The following is a 22,908-nucleotide window of genomic DNA, read 5'->3' as shown; positions in this document are numbered from 1 at the left end:
ACAGTCTATCGTCCAAAAAGTTTATCAACTACTCGAAAAAGTTCAACAATAAACTTAAATGCATCAGAGTTTCGGTAACCTATTACAACTGAATATGAAATTTACTTATCTGATTGTGATGGTAATGACGATGAATAAAGGGTGTTACAAGTTATAGCTTCTAAATGGTACAAGAAACTTTAACTTACCGTTATCTTAAATGGGGTAAATATATCTTTGGGTTTGAATTTGTTTTTCGTTGTGAATAAACTTGCAAGTTGTTATTTGTTTAAAGTGGGTGGATTTGGTGTAAAATAAAAAATAAACAATAAGTAATAGTTATCACATGTTGACTATTTTTTAGATGAATAATTGATGAAATTTCATCTATAAATGTTGGACACCATTAATTACAGGTCATTAATGACTAAATTCAGAATTAATGAAGCTTTAAGATGAATCAATTAAATAATCTATTTAAATCATACTTCTCGTACAAAAACATCAGTTAATGAAAGTAGCAATATTTGATATAATCATTTGATTTTCACACCTTATAATATGAATAAGATTAAAACTTGAATGAGCTTCTGACACCCATTTTTGTGCTAATAATTTTTGAGATAAAATTTTATTTCCCATGCAATCAATTTAAGATACTTTTTATACAAATAAAAGCAAAAAAGTGTTTCGATTAGTTCATTTCATTAACAATTGAATATTGAAATCACTTGTAACAACGTAAACATCAAGCATCAACAATTGATTACAAGATGAAAATGGATCTCAACTTTTCTTTTTTACTTTGTTTTCTTTACTTAATTGATTTTGTTCATTGTGATGATTTCAGCTGTCCTGAAAGAGGTAAAGTCGGTGATTTGAAAGTACCAAATGTTCGCAGTTTGATTGATAAACAAATAGGTTATCGTTCGTCTGTTGAAATTACTAATTGGAAGCATTATTACACCTTGGTTCATGATTATTTTGATGGGAAAAATAATGTTGGATATATTGACTTGGAAGGAAATTTTAAAGATACAAGCTATTATTATCATTCAACAGAGGAAAAGATTAAGGTTTGGAGAAATATATGTACAAGGTTGGACTTGACCCAAAATGAAAAAATTACATCGATCAAGGATTGGTTTGCGCCAAAAGATATTGTCGCAAGTTAAGAGATTTTTAAAGATTTTGTTCATTTGGGACCAACAGGATTGATGATTTATGCCAACAGTATAAGTGATAAAGCTTCCTTCATAGGATCCGAACTGATTGAAGGTCGTGCTGTTAATCATTGGTTCTATTGTACCAATCCTAAAGGACCTTACATTGACTTTTATTTTCATGTTAAGACCTCATTGCCTTATCGGTTCTCGTTGTATTATCCTGAATGGATCGAGATTCAGGAATTCATTTCAGTGAATGAAACTCAAACAGTTAAAAAGCAAGTTGATTCCGAGTCAAAATACGTTTACAACTTTTACATGTTCAAACCGTTGGTCATAACATCAGATGACGCCATTCAATATCCATTGGGTTATGGATGTGCACGGGAAGGTACTCGTCCATCTACTCCTTTACCAGATTTTAGTCAAGTTGAAGAGTTTACTATGGATATGGAATCAGTACTAACATATTCTGATAGTGATCCTATAAAATCAACTGCTCGAGTAATGAAACGAGGCGATGTTATTTCATACGAAATTTAAGAAGGAGCCGATTTCGTTCGTTCCATTGAAATTCCTCCTCCTTTAGGACGATTCCAAGTGGATGAACACTCTGGTCGATGCAATTATTTAACATCAGATTATTCGTCTGATGTTACACTAATCACTCGTTGGCCTTTCCATCAAGATCGTGGCTTTAATCTATTGTATTATCTGGTAATGAAGCCACCCCGAGAACACGCACCAACTTTCATTGGGGAAATACCTTTAGGACCATTACGAGTGGAAGAATACAGAGCTGCTAACTTATTCTCGAATAAAGTGGATGCTATTGTCGATTATTATTATACACAAAACACCAGTGATTCTGTTCCAAGTAAAGTCATATTTACCAAAGATCGAAGTAATTTTTTTTATGATTTCGTTCATGCTCCAACTCAAGTTGAAGTAACCATAATTAATTATGAAGACGGTTACATTGAGTATGAAGATCGATTCGATGTTTCTGGTTGTTCCCCTATTATTATCCAGGTAATAATTGGTATAACCATTCCAGTATTATACCAATTAGTTGAAACCAACTGTACTTGGTTTCAACTTTTCATTTCAAATCCTTGGACGAGTGAATACAATCTTGAACAAATCAAAGAAACAACAGAAACATACTTGACTTCATTCATTCCAATAACCCGCATTGGTGAAATCCATACACAACAAGTTGATTCTAATGTTTATATTACTGTTAAGCTCTATGGTCGTGTACATTTCATTGAGGCTTATCGTCGTTCGAATCAATATACTGTTATGAATCCTTCAAATATTTTGCAAAGAGTCAAAGTCGAGGACTGTGAACAACTTTGCAGAGCAAATCCCGACTGCAATGATTTCAGTTATTGTGATGATTACGATTGTTCAATTCTTACAGAACATTATAGCTGGTCACAAAAACAATATACACAAGGATGCACATAATATTCTAGATGGGTAACGGAGGTCACTTCATTCGTTGATAAAAACTTTTTTTCGACAATGGAACATGTGTTGCAACAGATAAGGAATAAAGTCTCAGCAGGATAGCTAGTTCTAGACATATCTGGACTATCAATTGAAGATTTGTTCATCGTGAATGGACCTGAAGAGATCGGCGATATTTCCTAGGAACTACATTCGAACGGTTCCAGACCTTTAAGAGCTGAAGATTTTCCGATGATAAACACTAATCGTCATTTCAATGAAGTACAATTGAAGATCGAGAAAAGTACTCTTCAAGATTGTTTCATGGCTTGTTTGAATGACGATGATTGTAATACACTTTCATATTGTATTGACCAAAATAAGGAATGTATTCTGAGTGGAGAAACATCGAGTTCATTGGAAGCCGCACTTGATGACAAAACAAGTCATGCAGATGGATGTAACATCTATCAAAGTAAATATACTGTCGCATTTATTTGTATTTCTTCAACTAATTTGATTCCTCTATTTCAATTTAGAATCATTTATGAATCTATTCCATGAGTATCCTGGCAAAAGTCTAGTTCTGGATGCCGTCTCAACCATATCTAATGTACCAATTAATGATTGTGCTTAAAGATGTGCTCAATCAAGTGACTTCAGTTGTGAATCATTTGACTATTGCCAAGATAATGATCAACGGTAAGTCGAAACTATCACTAAATTTTTGACACACTATGTGATACTACAATTAAATGATCAATGAAGAGGAACAATGCATAAGGATATAGATAACATAAGTTATGCATATTATTTAATGATTGATATAATCTTATTCTTTATTAATTAAAAGAGATAATAATAGGCTATTATCAATAGCCACATGAAAAGGATTGTAGCTTCCAACTTGACATGGGCATCAACTGTATTCACATAACGTTATTAGATTCAAATTTGCGATACACAGTGGTGAATACATACGATACACATGTGTTTCTATGGAAATTTCTGTAATCACCTTTAGCCTCAAACAACCTCTTTAACGACACTTCAAAAGTTATTGCAATATTCTTTTTTGATTACATTTATTAAATATCACAAATATTTCTAATAAATTGTTATTTTATTTTTTATCCCAATTCCTCCCAGAAATGAATCTGTCTGCTTCTTACATGTTAACCACATTGAGATTGATAAAGCTCATCAAATGAATGCAACAAACTGGAAGTTGGCTGAAGCTGGATGTTCCCATTTATCTAACAAAAGTAAAAACCTTTACTTTAACCTAAAATTGTCTAAAATCTGGTTGCTATTCACTAATTATTCAATCTTTTTGCTTTGACAGAAAAATCTGAACTTGATTATGAACTCAAAGTTGGACTTGCATTGAAAGATAATACGAAAGAATCAATTGTTGGAACCTTTGACCATTTATCATTAGAACACTGTGCTTCCAGATGCAGTATTCCATTGACGAGTTGTTCATTGACAAACTTGAAACCAGGTAAACAACCTGGACTATTTGAAGTACCAAAAAGCAACAAAATTTGTTCAATTTATATAAATCACAAAAAGATCACAGACAAAAGTAAAACTGACCCACAACCAATGCCACCTGAAGCACCAACTAAGTCGGGCAATTTGAAGATAGCTATTGGATTGGGGGCAATAGTCTGCTTAATGGCCTTTGCTGGTGGATTCGTTGGATATAAATTTGCTATCAAAAAAGGAATCATTTCATAGACTAATTTATTGACAACCAAAAACATCATTATTAGAGGAAAACTGAAGATGAATGTTTATGAATCATTCAATCTTAATCTGATACATTGATGAAACATGTAATATTTATATAAGGACCATTGGCAAATAACACTTTGACTCTAGAAGTTTCTAGCGCCACAAAAAGGAGTCCATTAACACTATTAAATTTTATAATTTTTCGGGTCGAGTTTTCATGAAAATCGAGGTCAAAGTTGAAACTGTGATAACCTTTTGTATAACTAACAAGTAAGTTGTAAGTTGTCTTGAATAACGTTTGTCGTAAGATTTTACTATGGACTAGTGCATAATATTACTAAGCACAAAAGAAACCGGTGCTAATTCAGCTAATAAGGAGTATCTTTCCAAAACATCATAACATTTGTGTGTTGATTATCAAGTAGCAGACACCCACCCACTCTTTTGCGAAAGAAGTGCTACTAAATCACACAACAGATCTATCATCAAGTCACAAAAATCATAAAATCAATCAAGAACATTGGCAATTAATTGTCCATAGTTTTGATAATATTGATTTAGAATGATTATAAATGTTAAAACACAGGAATCGGTTTGCTCTTGTTTTTTGTTGCAAATGAACTTAAAAGTTGCTATTTGTTCAGTGGGTGGATGTTGTGTAAAATAAGATTGTAATAAACAATAGCTAATAGTTTATTGCATGAATAATTGATAGGATTTCAACTTATTGATTGTTGGACATCATTGCTTACAAGAAATAATTAAATAAATTCATCAATTCAGAATTAATGAAATTGCAGATGAAATAAATCAAATGAATAATTAAGATGATCTACAATAGTCAAATCATATTTATTGTACAAAACGATCAGATTAGTTAATGAAAGTAGCAATATTTAATATAATCATTTGATTTTCACACCTTATAATTTAAGTAAGATTAAAACTTGAATGATCTTCTGACGCCCATTCGAGTGCTAATGTTTTGAGATAAAATGTTCTAGCTCAATCATTCGGTTGCAGCTTCTTTTTATTCAAATAAAAGTAAAAAAGTGTTCCAATTAGTTTATTTCATTGCAATTGAGTATTGAAGCAACTCTTCAAAACTTAAACATCGGACATCAACAATTCATTCCAAGATGAAGATTGATCTCAACTTTTCTATTTTCCTTTGTATTATTTTCACAATTAATTCTATTATTTGTGATGATATCAAATGCCCTGAGAGGGGTAAAGTCGGTGAATTAAAAGTTCCAAATGTTCTCAGTTTGATTGATAAACAAACAGGTTATCGTTCGTCTGTTGAAATTTCATCTCCGATTCATTATAACACATTGGTCCATGATTATTTTGATGTGAAAAACAATGTTGGATATATCGACTTGGAGCAGACCATCCATAGTACAATGAGTCGTAGTTATTATTATCATTCAACAGAGGAAAAGATTACTATTGGTGCAAAAACTTGCAAAAACTTGGATTTAACTCAGAGTGAGAAGATCGAATCAATCAAAGATTGGTTTGAACCAAAAGATATTGTCGCAGATTCAGAGCTGTTTAAAGATTTGGTTCATTTGGGACCAACAGGATTGATGGTTTATGCCAACATTATAAGTGATAAAGCTTCGTTCATAGGATCCGAACTGATTGAAGGTCGTGCTGTTAATCATTGGTTTTACTGTACCAATCCTAATGGACCTTACATTGACTTTTACTTTGATGTTAAAACCTCATTGCCTTATCGGTTCTCGTTGTTTTATCCTGAATGGATTGAAACTCAGGAAGTCATTTCAATAAATGAAAGAAAAATAGTTAAGAAGCAAATTGATTCCGATTTTAAATATGTTTACAACTATTACATGTTCAAACCGTTGGTGATAACATCAGATGAAGCCATTCAATTTCCATTGGGTTATGGGTGTGCTCGAAAAGGTGGTCGTGCAACCACTCCATTACCAGATTTTGGTCAAGTCAAAAAGTTCTCTATGGACATGGAAACGATACTCACATATCATGATAGTGACCCTATTAAATCAACTGCTCGAGTAATGAAACGAGGCGATGTTTTTTCATTCGAGATTCAAGAAGATACTGATTTTGTTCGTTTAATTGAAATGCCTCGTCCTTTAGGGCGGTTCCAAGTGGATGAACACACTGGTCGATGCAATTATTTAACAGCAGATTATGGGTATTATGAAACACTAATCACTCGTTGGCCTTTCCATCAAGATCGTGGATTCAATCTATTGTCTTATCTGGTTATGAAACCAACTCTTAAACTATATTATGGACCACAATTCATTGGTGAGATACCTTTAGGACCAGCGCGAGTGCTGAAATACAGAGCTCCTGACTTCTTCGCAGATAAAGTTGATGCTTTTGTCGATTACTATTACACACAGAACACCAGTGATTCTGTTCCAAGTAAGATCGTATTCACTCCAGATCGAAATGATTATTATTATGATTCCATTGATGCCCCAACTCAAGTTGAAGTAACTATAATTAATTACCAAGACAGTTACATTGATTTTGAAGAACGATTCGATGTTTCTGGTTGTTATGAAGAACCAGGAAGCTATATTTGGTTTCAACTCTTCATTTCAAATCCTTGGATGAGTGAATACAATATGGTAACAATCAAGGAATCAACAGAAGAATACTTGACGTCATTCATTCCGATAACTCGCATTGGTGACATTCATGTGCAAGAAGTTGATTCTAACATATATGTTACTGTCAAGCTTTATGATCGTGTACATTTCATCGAGACTTATCGATATTCGACTCAACAAACGTTGATGCGTCCTACAAATATCATGCAAAGATCTAGAGTCGAGGACTGTGAACAACTGTGCAGTGCGAATCCCGACTGTTATAATTTTAGTTATTGTGACGATTATGACTGCTCACTTTATGCAAGTCTTCGTGGTATCCCATCGACAGAATCCAAATCAGAATGCACATACTATAATAGAGCAAGAGCGGAGGCCACTCATTTAGTCAGTGAAAATTATTTGTCAACAATACCACACGTACTACAACAGATAAGGAATAAAGTCTCAGCAGGCGAATTTCGTTTAGAAAATATTGGCCTATCAGCTGAAGATTTGTTCATCGTGAATGGACCTGAAGAGATCGGAGATATTTCCCAGCAACTACATACAAGTGGTTCCAGACCTTTAAGAGCTGAAGATTTTCCGATGATCAAAACTGACCGTCTTTTCAATGAAGCACAATTCAAGATGGAGAAAAGTACTCTTCAGGATTGTTTAATGACTTGTGTCAATGATGATGATTGTAATACACTTTCATATTGTATTGACCAGAATAAGGAATGTATTCTGAGTGGAGAAACATCGAGTTCATTGAATGGCGCACTTGAAGACAAAACGAGTCATGCAGATGGATGTAACATCTATCAAAGTAAATACATGCTGTATACATACTGGTATACTGTCGCATTCTTTCGTACTCCCTGAACTAACTTTATTCATCAATTTCAATCTAGAGTCCTTTATGAATCTATTCCATGAGTATTCTGGCAAGAGTCTAGTTCTGGATGCCGTCTCAACCTTATCTAATGTACCAATTGGTGATTGCGCTAAAAGATGTGCACAATCAAATGATTTCAGTTGTGAATCATTCGATTATTGCAATATTGATAATAATCAACGGTAAGTCGAGACTTCAATTGACCGCATCACTGTATTTTAAATGTGTATGTGAATATGTGAATAATGAACTTGAATGAAAGTCCTTGATAGTTAATTTAAAGTTATTATAACAAATAGTCGAATAAAATGTATCAATCATATCATAACCTGTGAGGAAAAAGTTTGTGAATGATTAGTCTCGAACTTTTCCCCACAGGTTACATATTAGGCAATCAGATGGCGTGTTGAGTTTGAATTTGGCAATACACTTCAGTCAACGCATTTTTCTTAGATACCACTTCAGAGTCAAAAAATTTAACACACCTCCATAATCCTTTAGTTAAAACAAAGATTTCGTTTAGCCCTTCTCAGAATTGTTAAGAATACGACGAATTTGCAAGACAGATAAATAGACAGAAACAAGACATCGGAGAATAATTACTTGCTCTCATTTTAGACACTTGATAAGGCTACTCGTAAAGTTGATGTGGTATATTTGGGTACTCATCTATGAACAGTTCTAATGAATTGTTATTTTATTTTTGTATCCCAATCGCTTCCAGAAATGAATCTGCCTGCTTCTTACATGTTAACCACATTGAGATTGATAAAACTCATCAAATAAATGCAACAAACTGGAAGTTGGCTGAAGCTGGATGTTCCCATTATTCAAGTGAGAACCTTGACTTTAACATGAAATTGTCTAAAATCTGGTTGTTATTTACTAATTATTCAATCTATTACTTTGACAGAAAAATCTGAACTTGATTATGAGCATAAAGTTGGACTTGCATTGAAAGATAATACGAAAGAATCAATTGTTGGTACCTTTGACCATCTATCACTTGAACACTGTGCTTCCAAATGCAATTCAGATTCTAATTGTTTTACTCTCGAGTTTTGTGAATCAATTGACTATGATCGAGTTTCCGATAGTAGTGTTCCATTGACGAGTTGTTCATTGACAAACTTGAAACCAAGTAATGCCAATCAAACTGGACTATTTGAAGAAACAAAAAGCACTAAAAAAATTTGCTCAATTTACATAAATCACAATAAGATCAGAAGAAAAAGCAAAACTGATCCACAGCCATTGACATTAATAAAACCATCTGGCTCACCAACTAAATCAAATAATTTGAAGATAGCATTTGGGTTGGGGACAATAGTCTGCTTAATGGCCTTTGCTGGTGGATTCATTGGATTTAAATTTGCTACTAAAAAAGCATTAATTTCATAGACTAACTTAGTGACAGTCAAAAATTAACATTATTGGAGGATTTTGTTCTTGTCTTTTCTTTTCAAAATCATTTTTCTTGTGCAACTAATACCTGTAAATACACCGCTTATCCTGGAAATAAAATTTTCGATTTTTGTGGAACAGACAACGTCGATTTTCAATTGAATCAGCCGTTTTTGGACTGTAAGAGTTAGAGCTAAAACTTATAAGCTGATAAAAAATTGTTATGTATCCACCATGAGTTAAACACTTCTACAATGTAACAGTAGTTTTCACGCTTTCGACAATGGTATAAAAACATTGAGGCTAAATATTTGAATATAAAGTTATTAGCACCTTAAATGATCATTCTTTGACTAATCGTTAGATTTTACGGTGAACTTGTACATAGTATGACTGATTGAAGAATAAAGCCTGTGCTAATTCAGCTAATAAGCAATATTTTTCCAATACATGAACTTTGTGTTTTAGAATCAAATATGAAATCTGTTTTCATTTCCAAGAATTTTCAACATTTACAAGTTACTTTTCTCAATCTTCTGTACGATCACCAACAAGATCTAGCACTAACAGTAAGTAAGATTGTAAATCATCCATAGACTTAGATGTTTTGATTTCTCAAACATTTTCTTTAATCGGTCTAAACTCATAAGCACAGCTTATCAAAATTTGACCTTTACTCACACGCCCCGGCCTCTATGTTTCAGTTTGTGCAACACCTTTTCACTTCTGCTTGGCTTATTGAATAAATTTTGTACAATCAGCATAATCAGAATACCAGCAACCAAGTAGAGCAAATCTTAAGAACTCTCAAGAAAGGAAAAGTGTCTGAAATGAAAAAAACATTGTAATAGCTTAAACAAGTTTAATAGCTAGTGAGTTGAAAATTTCTCGATCTTCAGTTTATAAAATCATAGACCGTGAAACTAATAATCAACTTGGTCTCAAAAAGCGTTTAGGACGTAACAATAAGGTGGATGATCAGCTTCTCAATGATATTGTAAGCGTCATGATTTGGGGTGCAATTTGCTACAATGGTAAGTCAGAATTATGTTTTATCGATTCCACTGTTGATTCAAACGCTTACATGGATATTTTGGAAGAATATCTTATGCACTCTATCGCAAGAATCAACAGATAAAGCTTGTATTTCAAGATGATGGTGCTCCATGTCACCGTTCAAAATTCATTCAAGAATTTAAAAAATTTGAAGGTATAAATTGTTTAGATTGGGTAGGCCAATCACCAGATATGAACACAATCGAGCATGTTTGGGCATACATGAAAAGAAAGCTGAATGAGGATCGATTTGGTCCAAATAACAAAGAGCAACTCAAATTCAAATTAAAGGAAATTTGGGATAATTTGCCTCAAAATTACATAAATAAATTGATATTGGGTATGCCAAGACGTGTGTTAACAAATTATAAGGCCCAAGGAGGTCATACTAAATATTAATTAATAAAAAAAACAATAAAATTAAACACTTTCCAAAATCTCCATCGAAAGTAAGCTAAACAGGTTTGTCCAAAATATTTTTCCCTTTATGTGTACATAAGTCTTTGAATCAACCTTCTTACCTTCAATAATCATAGAGAAAGGCTTTTGGCTAAAAAATATAAAAAACTGTTGAGTACAGATCAACTAACTTCTTCAATGATTACGTTGATGCCATTATTGACTATTATTATATTCAGAATACCAGTAATTCAGTTCCAAGTAAAGTCATATTCACCAAAGATAGAAGTGATGTTTACTTTCATTTCGTTAGCTCTCCACCTAAAGTTGGCGTAACCATAAACTCATTTTATTAGTAGTTATCGTTCGGATTAGGATTGTTGAATTTTTGTTAAAACAAATCTTTATTATGAGAATGCTGAAACAGACCGCAATGAGGACTGCAAACCTTATTCTAGAGATTCAATGGTTGTTAGAACAAATTATTTGTCGGAAATGGCACTATGTATTACAACAGATAAACAGTAAAGTCTCATCAGGCGAATTCATTTGCACATTGGATTTCCGATGGATTTGTTCATTGTGAGTGGGCCTGAAGAGATTGGTGACATTTCTCATGAATTAAATTCAAGTGGTTCAAGACCTTTGCGAGCTGAGAATTTTCCGATGATCAAAACTGACCGTCTTTTCAATGAAGCACAATTCAAGATGGAGAAAAGTACTCTTCAAGATTGTTTCATGGCTTTTATGAATGACGATGATTGGAGTAGAATTTCATATTGTGTTAATCAGAATAAGGAATGTTGTTGCTACCTTTGACAATCTAACATTAGAACACTGTGCTTCCAGATGCAATTCAGATCCTAATTGTTTTACTCTGTGAAACAATTTATCATAAGAAAATTGCCGATAGTAGTGATTCATCGACGAGCAATGACGATGATTCATCATCATTATCCAACTTGAAAACAAGTATATTTTTAATCAACCTGAACTATTCAAGGATCAAAAAACAACAACAAAATTTGCTAAATCCATACAATATATAAATTTTTTGTAAAAATTGTAACTAAACGGAGAAGATTCTACGGGAAATTTTTGCACAGACTGAAAGCTACGATTGAACTACATGTCCATAAATAGTCAGAGGTTAATCAGAATTCAGGTTAATGAGAAATTCACGTTTAAATAGGGTATGGAGAAAAATGCAGAATCCGTATTTTGTAGCATTGTGTTTGGGGGAAAAACATTTTGGTTATTTAATAGTTTGATGGTTTATTGTTGGGCTAGGATTCTATGCAAAACTATTCTTCAAGTAAAGAGTTTGTTAAAAATCTCGTGCCTCGGCTATACAAGAAGAGACCAAATGAAAAATTTTGAACTCAACTTCGTCAATAATTGCCTACCAGAAAAAATTCTTGATTTAGAATTTGAGTGTTTAAATGTGAAATACATTTATCGTACACAGTGAAAATAAATTCGCGATCAATCATGATCGCTGCATTTGCTAGTTTACATAAATCACAATAAGATCACAGGAAAAAGTAAAACTGACCCACAGCCATCAACATTAATAAAACCATTTAGTTCACCGACTAAATCAAATTTGAAGATAGCATTTGGATTGGGGACAATAGTCTGCTTAATGGCGTTTACTGGTGGATTCATCGGCTTTAAATTTGCTGTAAAAAAAGGAATAATTTCATAGACTAACTTATTGAAAACCTAAAACAACATTATTAGAGGAAAACTGAAGATGAATGTTTAATAATTATTCAATCTTAATCTGCGTGATGCATTGATGCAACATGTATTTATATAAGAACCATTGGCAAATAACACTTTGACTTTTGAGTTAAGATTAGAGACTTTGGAGGTTCTAAGCGTCAGAAAAAGGAGTCCATTAACACTATTAAAATAATTTTCTGGTCGAGTTTCCATGAAAATTGAGGTCAAAGTTGAAACTGCGATCAAATTTTGTATAACTAGTTTTCTTGACTAGCATTAGTCGTAAGATTTTACTTTTGACATAATATGACTAAGCACCAAAGAAAATCTGTGCTAATTCAGCTACTGAACCACACAACAGATCTATCATCAAGTCACAAAAATCATAAAATCAATCAGGTACATTAGCAATTAATTGTCCATAGTTTTGATAATAATGTTTAGAATGATTATAAATGTGAAAACACAGGAATCGTGCTTATAAAGTATTTTGGGTTTGCTCTTGTTTTTTTGTTGCAAATGAACTTAAAATTTGCTATTTGTTCAGTGGGTGGATGTTGTGTAAAATCAGATTGTAATAAACAATAGCTAATAGTTTATTGCATGAATAATTGATAGGATTTCAACTTATTGATTGTTGGACATCATTGCTTACAAGACATAATTAAATAAATTCATCAATTCAGAATTAATGAAATTGCAGATGAAATAAATCAAATGAATAGTTAAAATGATCTAGAATAGTCAAATCATATTTCTTGTACAAAACGATCAGATTAGTTAATGAAAGTAGCAATATTTAATATAATCATTTGATTTTCACACCTTATAATTTAAGTAAGATTAAAACTTGAATGATCTTCATTCACTACGCCCATTCGAGTGCTAATGTTTTGAGATAAAATGTTCTAGCTCAATCATTCGATTGCAGCTTCTTTTTATTCAAATAAAAGTAAAAAAGTATTCCAATTAGTTTATTTCAGGTGAATCCGATCAAGAAAATTATTTAGATAAAAAGAGGGGAATGTGAATAAAAAAGATAAGAGTGAACAAAAGTGTGACGTTTTTACTACGTCACATTTTTAATTTTTCCGAACTCATATTTTTATTAAGATTGCTGTCTTGCGCTTTCATTGATTTAAAAACGTGGTTTAGTTGAGTCGAGTTTAAAATTGAATTGAATTAGCTTCCAATTTTTTTGATGGTTTTCTGATGGACAAAACACCCAGCCGAATCAGTGAAAATTCAGTATAAACTATTTTTCTTGAATTAGAAAAGACTGGCACTAAATAGAAATCAAAGAAAGCTTGGTAAATAGCTAAAAAGCTTAGCTAGGTTTTTAGTTAAGATAAAAAACTTTTTATCTAATCAAAAGATTTTATTTCAATAAAATTTTTATCTAAATAATTTTCTTGATCGGATTCACCCTTCATTGCAATTGAGTATTGAAGCAACTCTTCAAAACTTAAACATCGGACATCAACAATTCATTCTAAGATGAAGATTGATCTCAACTTTTCTTTTTTCCTTTTTATTATTTTCACAATTAATTCAATTCTTTGTGATGATTTTAAATGCTTTGAGAGGGGTAAAGTCGGTGAATTGAAAGTTCCAAATGTTCTCAGTTTGATTGATAAACAAACAGGTTATCGTTCTTCTGTTGAAATTTCATCTCCGATTCATTATAACACCTTGGTCCATGATTATTTTGATGGTAAAAATAATGTTGGATATATTGACTTGGAGCAAACCATCCATGATACAATGAGTCGTAGTTATTATTATCATTCAACAGAGGAAAAGATTACTATTGGTGCAAAAACTTGCAAAAACTTGGATTTAACTCAGAGTGAGAAGATCGAATCAATCAAAGATTGGTTTGAACCAAAAGATATTGTCGCAGGTTCAGAGCTGTTTAAAGATTTGGTTCATTTGGGACCAACAGGATTGATGATTTATGCCAACATTATAAGTGATAAAGCTTCGTTCATAGGATCCGAACTGATTGAAGGTCGTGCTGTTAATCATTGGTTTTACTGTACCAATCCTAATGGACCTTACATTGACTTTTACTTTGATGTTAAGACATCATTGCCTCATCGGTTCTCATTGTATTATCCTGAATGGATCGAGACTAAGGAAGTCGTTTCAGTAAATGAAACAAAAATAGTTAAAAAGCAAGTTGATTCCGATTCTAAATATGTTTACAACTATTACATGTTCAAACCGTTGGTCATATCATCAACTGACGCCTTTCAATTTCCATTGGGTTATGGGTGTGCTCGCAAAGGTACTCCTGGATCTACTCGATTACCAGATTTTGGTCAAGTCAAAAAGCTCTCTATGGACATGGAAGCCGTACTAACATATCCTGATAGTGACCCGATCAAATCAACTGCTCGAGTAATGAAACGAGACGATGTTATTTCATATGAAATTCAAGAAGAAACTGATTTCGTTCGTTTCATTGAAATGCCTCCTCCTTTAGGGCGATTTCAAGTGGATGAACACACTGGTCGATGCAATTATTTGACATCAGGTTATGGGAGTTATGAAACACTAATCACTCGTTGGCCTGTCCATAAAGATCGTGGCTTCAATCTATTGTCTTATCTGATTATGAAATCAAATATTATACTTTATTATGGACCAAAATTCATTGGTGAGATACCTTTAGGACCAGCGCGAGTGATGAAATACAGAGCTCCTGACTTCTTCGCAGATAAAGTTGATGCTATTGTCGATTACTATTACACACAGAACACCAGTAATACTGTTCCAAGTAGGGTCGTATTCACTCCAGATCGAAGTGATTATTATTATGATTCCATTGATGCCCCAACTCAAGTTGAAGTAACTATAATTAATTACCAAGACAGTTACATTGATTTTGAAGATCGATTCGATGTTTCTGGTTGTTATGAAGAACCAGGAAGCTTTACTTGGTTTCAACTCTTCATTTCAAATCCTTGGATGAGTGAATACAATATGGTAACAATCAAGGAATCAACAGAAGAATACTTGACGTCATTCATTCCGATAACTCGCATTGGTGAAATCCATGTACAAGAAGTTGATTCTAACATATATGTTACTGTCAAGCTTTATGATCGTGTACATTTCATTGAGACTTATCGATATTGGAATCAACATACGTTGATGAATCCTACAAATATCATGCAAAGATCTAAAGGCGAGGACTGTGAACAACTGTGCAGTGCGAATCCCGACTGTTATAATTTTAGTTATTGTGACGATTATGACTGCTCACTTTATGCCAATCTTTATGGTATCCCATCGAGACGATACAAATCGGAATGCACATACTATAATAGAGCAAGAGCGGAGGCCACTCATTTAGTCAGTGAAAATTATTTGTCAACAATACCACACGTACTACAACAGATAAGGAATAAAGTCTCAGCAGGCGAATTTCGTTTAGACAATGTTGGTCTATCAGTCGAAGATTTGTTCATCGTGAATGGACCTGAAGAGATTGGTGATATTTCCCAGGATCTATATACAAGTGGTTCAAGACCTTTAAGAGCTGAAGATTTTCCGATGATCAAAACTGATCGTCATTTCAATGAAGCACAATTCAAGATCGAGAAAAGTACTCTTCAAGATTGTTTCATGGCTTGTGTCAATGATGATGATTGTAATACACTTTCATATTGTGTTAACCAGAACAAGGAATGTATTCTGAGTGGAGAAACACCGAGTTCATTGAAAGACGCACTTGGAGATAAAGCAAGCCATGCAGATGGATGTAACATCTATCAAAGTAAATATACTTTCACTTTCATTTGTGTTCTTGAACTAATTTCATTTCTCAATTTCAATTTAGAATCATTTATGAATCTATTTCATGAGTATCCTGGAAAAAATCTAGTTCTGGATGCCGTCTCAACCATATCTAATGTACCAATTGGTGATTGTGCTAAAAGATGTGCTCAATCAAATGATTTCAGTTGTGAATCATTCGATTATTGTAATATTGATAATAATCAACGGTAAGTCGAGACTTTAATTAACCGCATCACTGTATTTTTAATTTCTTATGTGAACTTGAATGAAAATCCTTGCTAGTTAATTTAAAATCTATTTTAACAAATAAATGGATATCAATCATGTCATAATCTGAGTTTGGGAATGATTAGTTAATCAATACACTTCAGATTATTTAAAGATTTTTCATTTTGCAAAAATGATCAAACTTATCCTAAACTAGCCCCAACAGGTTACATAACAGGCAATCGAAATTAATTAAACATTAAGTTCAATTAACGAAGCAACAGTTACATTCATTTTTTCAGTTACCACTCCATAGTCAAAAATTCAACGCACCTCAATAATCCTTTAGTTAAAACAAAGATTTCGCTTAGCCTTTCTCAGAACTGTTAAGAATACGACAGATAGACAAATAGACAGAAACAAGAAATCTAAGAATAATTTGTTTCATTCCCCTTTTTCATTTAGACACTTGATGGATAATGATACTTGTAAAGTTGTTGTATTATAATATAATTGTGTGTTCATCTATGAACAGATCTAATGAATCGTTATTTTATTTTTTATCCATTTCCTACCAGAAATGAATCTGTTTGTTTCTTACATGTTAACCACATTGAGATTGATAAAGCTAATCAAATAAATGCAACAAACTGGAAGGCGGCTGAATCTGGATGTTCCCATTATTCAAGTAAAAAACTTAACTTTAATCTAACATTTTGGCAAAGTATTCTAAAGCTATAAAAAAGTTAGCTGTTTTGGCTAACATTCACATAGTAAAATCCTTTTATTCAATCAAACCTTTGATCAAAGTCTGGTTAATATTTACTAATTATCCAATCTTTTTACTTTAATAGAGAAATCTGAACTCGATTATGAACATAAAGTTGGACTTGCATTGAAAGATGACATGAAAGAATCAATTGTTGGAACCTTAGACCATTTATCATTAGAACACTGTGCTTCCAGATGCAATTCAGATTCTAATTGTTTTACTCTCGAGTTTTGTGAATCAATTGACTATGATCGAGTTTCCGATAGCAGTGTTTCATTGACGAGTTGTTCATTGACAAACTTGAAACCAAGTAATGCCAACCAACCTGGACTATTTGAAGTACCGGAAAGCGACAGCAAAATTTGCTCAATTTACATAAATCACAAAAAGATCACAGGAAAAAGTAAAACTGACCCACAGCCATCGACATTAATCAAACCATCTGGTTCACCGACTAAATCAAATAATTTGAAGATAGCATTTGGATTGGGGACAATAGTCTGCTTAATGGCCTTTGCTGGTGGATTCATTGGATTTAAATTCGCTGCTAAAAAAGGAATCATTTCATAGACAGATTTCATAGATTTCATACATCATTGTATTAATAATGTAACATCATAACCTTTCCGGGATCAATAATGTACATAACCACATGAAGGTAGGTGGGTTTTGTGTGAAGTAAAATTGTAATAAACAATAGATAACGATCATGTTTATTGAATGAATAATTGATAGAATTTCAGATGATAAAATGTTGGACATCATCAATTACAGGTCATCAGCGAGAGTATAAATTGACAGAATAAGGGAAACGCAAAGATAATTGAATGTATAATCTAATAGTTCGTTCATATTATTACTCAATATGCAGATCAAAATGGTCACAGTTAATGCTGCGCAAAGTTAATATAATCATCTGATTTTAATTCATTTTCACCTTAATGTGAATGTGATTAGATCTAGGATGATCTTATGACGCCCCTTTGAGTGCTAATAATTTTTTGAGATAAAATGTTTTGGAACATTTAATCGATTCTTTTTATTGAAATAAAAGTAAATAAATATTTCAACGAGCTCATTTCATTGACAATTCAACATTTTAGTCACTTTACACAACTTAAAAATAGGACATCAACAATTAATTCCAATATGAAGATTGATCTCAACTTTTCTTTTCTATTATGTTTTCTTTACTTATTTTATTCTATTATTTGTGATGATTTCAAATGCCCTGAAAGGGGTAAAGTCGGTGAATTGAAAATTCCAAATGTTCTCAGTTTGATTGATAAACAAACTGGTTATCGTTCGTCTGTTGAAATCAGTAATTCGATTTATTATAACACCTTGGTCCATGATTACTTTGACGGGGAAAATAATGTTGGATATATTGACTTGGAGGCAGCCATTAATAAAATGAATCGACATTACTATTATCATTCTACAGAGGAAAAGATTTCAGTTCGTGAAAATAAATGTAAAAGAATGGACTTAATACAGAATGAAAAAGTTGAATCGATCAAAGATTGGTTCGAACCAAAAGATATTGTCGCTAGTTCAGAGATATTTGAAGATTTGGTTCATTTGGGACCAACAGTATTGATGATTTATGCCAACAATATTAGTGATAAAGCTTCATTCATAGGATCCGAACTGATTGAAGGTCGTACTGTTAATCATTGGTTTTATTGTACCAATCCTAATGGACTTTACATTGACTTTTACTTTGATGTTAAGACCTCTTTGCCTTATCGGCTCTCGTTGTATTATCCTGAATGGATTGAGACTCAGACGGTTATTTCAGTAAATGAGACTCGAACAGTTAAAAAGCAAGTTGATTCCGAGTCTAAATATGTTTATAACTTTTACATGTTCGAACCGTTGGTCATAACATCAACTGATGCCATTCCATATCCATTGGGTTATGGATGTGCTCGTAAAGGTACTCGTCCATCTACTCCATTACCACTTTTTGGTAAAGTTAACGAGTTTGCTATGGAAATGGATGCGATAATTACTTACCCTGACAGTTACCCTATCAAATCATTTGCTCGAGTAATCAAAGTGGGTGATGTTATTTCATAATTAATTCAAAAAGGAACCGATTTCGTTCGTTCCATTGAAATGCCTCTTCTTTAGGACGATTCTAAGTGGATGAACGCACTGGTCGATGCAATTATTATACATCAAATTATTCGTCTGATGTTACACTAGTCACTCGTTGGCCTTTTCATGAAGATCGTGGATTCAATCTCTTGTATTATCTGGTAATGAAACCAACTCGAGATCATACACCAACTTTCATTGGTGAAATACCGTTAGGACCATTGCTAGTGAAGGAATACAGAGTTGCGAACTTCTTCTCGAATAAAGTTGATGCCATTGTTGATTATTATTATGAAAGGAATAACAGCTTATTCGAACCAAGTAAAGTCATATTCACCCCAGATCGAAGTGATTATTATTATGGTGCCTTTGATAATCCAACTCAAGTTGAAGTAACAATTATCAATTACTTAGGCTATGGCTTTGAATATGGAGATGGATTCGATGTATCTGGTTGTTATGAAGAACCTGGAAGCTTTATCTGGCTTCAACTTTTCATTTCAAAGCCTAATTTGGACATAGAACACATGGAAGAATATATGCTTCAAAGATTTAAGGAATCCACAGAAGAATACTTGGCTTCGTTCATTCCAATAACTCGCATTGGTGAAATTCATGCAAAACGAGTTGATTCAGATATCTATATTACTGTTAAGCTTTATGATCGTGTGCATTTCATCCAGGCTTATAGTCGTTCGAATCAATATACTATTATGGATCCTTCAAATACTGTGCAAAGATCTAAAGTCGAGGACTGTGAACACCTATGCAGTGCGAATCCTGACTGTAATGATTTTAGTTATTGTGACGATTACGATTGTTCAATTTTTACAAAGTATCAAAGTAATATTATGTCGCCAGGAAGGAATTTAGACCAGGCTGCACATTTTACACTAGACCAATAACGGAGGTCACTCCATTCGTTGATAAAAATTATTTGTCAACAATACCACACGTGTTGCAACAGATAAGGAATAAGATCGAAGCAGGTGAATTTAATGTAGACATATCTGGTATTTATGTTGAAGATTTGTTCATTGTGAATGGACCTGAAGAGATTGGTGACATTTCCCAGGAACTACATTTAAGCGGTTCCAGACCCATAAAAGCTGAAGATTTTCCGATGTTCAAAACTGATCGTCATTTCAATGAAGCACTATTCAAGATCGAGAAAAGTACTCTTCAAGATTGTTTCATGGCTTGTATGAATGACGATGATTGTAATACCCTTTCATATTGTGTTAACCAGAATAAGGAATGTGTTCTGAGTGGAGAAACATTAAATTCACTGAAAGGCTCATTTAAAGATAAAACAAGCCATGCAGATGGATGCAACATCTATCAAAGTAAATATACTGTCGCGTTCATTTGTGTTTCTTGAACTAATTTCATTCCTTGATTTTAATCTAGAATCATTTATGAATCTATTTCATGAGTATCCTGGCAAAAGTCTAGTTCTGGATGCCGTCTCAACCATATCTAATGTACCAATTGTTGACTGTGCTAAAACGTGTGCTCACTCAAATGATTTCAATTGTGAATCATTTGATTATTGCCAAGATAATTATAAAAGGTAAGTCAAAACTATCATAGAATATTGAAAGGTTAAAGAACTGATAGCAAAGTTTCGATATTTCAATGAACAGTGCATGAGGATATTGACAGTTATTTAATTGTCATTATCATTTTATTATATTATTCATCAATAGCCGCATGAGAAAGATTACAGCTTCCAACTTATTAATATGATTTAACCTGACTCAACCTAATATTAATAATAGCGTTGTCAATAAGTTTTCGCCTTTTTTTGAAGAGTCTTTCAAGAACATCGATTCTTTTTTGACCTTTGAGCTTTTTTTCTAATAGAGCGTGTCATCAACTAATACATATTATGACATATTATTAATACATAATACATGTATAATGCTGTTGGTGAATTTATTTATGAATAGTTCTCATGAATTTTAATTTTATTTATCATCACAAATGAAATATAGAAATGAATCTGTCTGCTTCTTGCATGTTAACCACATTGAGATAGACAAAGCTCATCAAATAAATGCAACAAACTGGAATTTGGCTGAATCTGGATGTTCTCATTATTCAAGTAAGAACTTAGACTTAGATCTAACATTACTTTGCAATCTGGTTAATATTTACTAATTCAACAACCTTTTCATTTCCACAGAAAAATCTGAACTTGATTATGAACATAAAGTTGGACTTGCATTGAAAGATAACATGAAAGAATCAATTGTTGGAACCTTTGACCATTTATCACTAGAACACTGTGCTTCCAGATGCAATTCAGATTCTAATTGTTTTACTCTTGAATTCTGTGAAACAATTTATTATGAGAAAATTGCCGATAGTAGTGTTCCATTGACGAGTTGTTCATTGACAAACTTGAAACCAAGTAATACCAATCAAACTGGACTATTTGAAGAAACAAAAAGCAACAAAATTTGCTCAATTTACATAAATCACAAAAAGATCACAGGAAAAAGTAAAACTGATCCACAGCCATCTGCATTAATAACACCATCTGAATCATCAACTAAATCAAACAATTTGAAGATAGCAATTGGATTGGGGACAATAGTCTGCTTAATGGCCTTTGCTGGCGGTATCATTGCATTTGAATTCGCTGCTAAAAAAGGAATCATTTCATAGACTAGCTGGCAACCAAAAATTCACATCATTACAGGAAAACTGAAGCTGCATTTTTAGTTGTTTATGTTGAAAAGCAAATCGACGTTTAGATAAAAAATTTGATTTTAAATTTTTCTGTATCTTCAGACGATTTCTGCAATTTTGGGGCTGGCCAATAGTTGTTAATAATTTTCATGGAAAATGTTCATGAAATGTGAAAACCCAGAAAGCGTGATTGTAAAGGACTTTGGAATTTCATCTTGATTTTTTGTTGTAAATGAACTTAAAAAGTTAGTTGTTGAAGTCTTAGATGGGTTTTGTGTGAAATAAGATTGTAATTAAATAATAGATAATCATCATAATATGTTTAATAGCTTATTGCATGAATAATTGATAAAATTTCAAATGATGAAATGTTAGTAGTAAGTAAGGGATATCTCCTAGAAAAGGCGGAGCTTAAGATGATGGTAGGAGGAAAGAATAGAGGGAATGAAATAAGGGGAGATATGGTATGTAGAGCCATTTGGTGTTTGAAGTTAGCAGGAGGGGAGGAGATATCAAATGACAGTTGAACGTTCAATAATTAATCTTTAGAATAGTCAAAAACAAAAGGATAACTGTAACTGATCTGGCGACGCTCATATATTCATTGTAGGAAACATTTGCTATTTGCTGAAATCCTCTGAGTAAATAAAAGCAGCAGGATAGAGAGTAAGCTATGAGTATTTATCTAGCAAAAGCATGGAATTAGTGCTTCGCAAAAAACAGAAAAATAGCATGAAGCACACATGAAAATAACGAATAACCCTGGAAAAAGCATTTCGAATTTATGAATCCTTTGATTTCTATTGGTTTGAGTTGAACTTAACAATGCGCGACCCGGAAGTTTTCGCGAAGGTGTTGAAAATCACTTTCACTTTTCACTTTCTCTCAAACTTTCGTGAC

At 32.8% G+C, this 22,908-nt stretch overlaps 3 protein-coding genes across 5 annotated transcripts; all 3 read left to right on the top strand.

The window, feature by feature from the left end:
* The first annotated feature begins 542 nt into the window (after positions 1-542).
* On the top strand, positions 543-3,864 carry LOC149093405 (uncharacterized). Of its 2 annotated transcripts, XM_089269797.1 has the most exons (3): positions 2,212-3,075; positions 3,140-3,302; positions 3,750-3,864. In XM_089269797.1, the coding sequence occupies exons 1-2, from the start codon at positions 2,853-2,855 to the stop codon at positions 3,235-3,237; spliced, it is 321 nt and encodes a 106-aa protein (XP_089125923.1). In that variant the 5' UTR covers positions 2,212-2,852; the 3' UTR covers positions 3,238-3,302; positions 3,750-3,864. The 2 variants fall into 2 exon arrangements, with proteins under 2 accessions (XP_089125921.1, XP_089125923.1); XM_089269795.1 differs by lacking the exon at positions 3,750-3,864 and having other exon boundaries at positions 543-3,075; positions 3,140-3,207.
* A 1,575-nt stretch (positions 3,865-5,439) lies between these two features.
* Positions 5,440-22,109, top strand: LOC112539056 (uncharacterized). 2 transcript variants are annotated; one of them, XM_025161197.2, is made up of 4 exons: positions 5,440-7,766; positions 20,722-20,884; positions 21,309-21,418; positions 21,500-22,109. In XM_025161197.2, the coding sequence occupies exons 1-4, from the start codon at positions 5,480-5,482 to the stop codon at positions 21,982-21,984; spliced, it is 3,045 nt and encodes a 1,014-aa protein (XP_025016965.2). In that variant the 5' UTR covers positions 5,440-5,479; the 3' UTR covers positions 21,985-22,109. The 2 variants fall into 2 exon arrangements, with proteins under 2 accessions (XP_025016965.2, XP_089125917.1); XM_089269791.1 differs by lacking the exons at positions 20,722-20,884; positions 21,309-21,418; positions 21,500-22,109 and adding exons at positions 7,852-8,017; positions 8,560-8,669; positions 8,749-9,366.
* On the top strand, positions 14,187-17,963 carry LOC149093404 (uncharacterized). The gene is made up of 4 exons (XM_089269794.1): positions 14,187-16,206; positions 16,270-16,435; positions 17,015-17,124; positions 17,291-17,963. The coding sequence occupies exons 1-4, from the start codon at positions 14,187-14,189 to the stop codon at positions 17,776-17,778; spliced, it is 2,784 nt and encodes a 927-aa protein (XP_089125920.1). The 3' UTR covers positions 17,779-17,963.
* Positions 22,110-22,908: the final 799 nt, after the last annotated feature.

The sequence above is a fragment of the Tetranychus urticae genome, chromosome 3 (assembly GCF_039701765.1).
Source record: "Tetranychus urticae isolate SD_2017Ah chromosome 3, NJAU_TeUrti_SD_1.0, whole genome shotgun sequence".
Taxonomy (NCBI): domain Eukaryota; kingdom Metazoa; phylum Arthropoda; class Arachnida; order Trombidiformes; family Tetranychidae; genus Tetranychus; species Tetranychus urticae.
The sequence above is the reverse complement of the archived record's forward strand: the minus strand, read 5'-3'. Positions and strand labels throughout refer to the sequence as shown.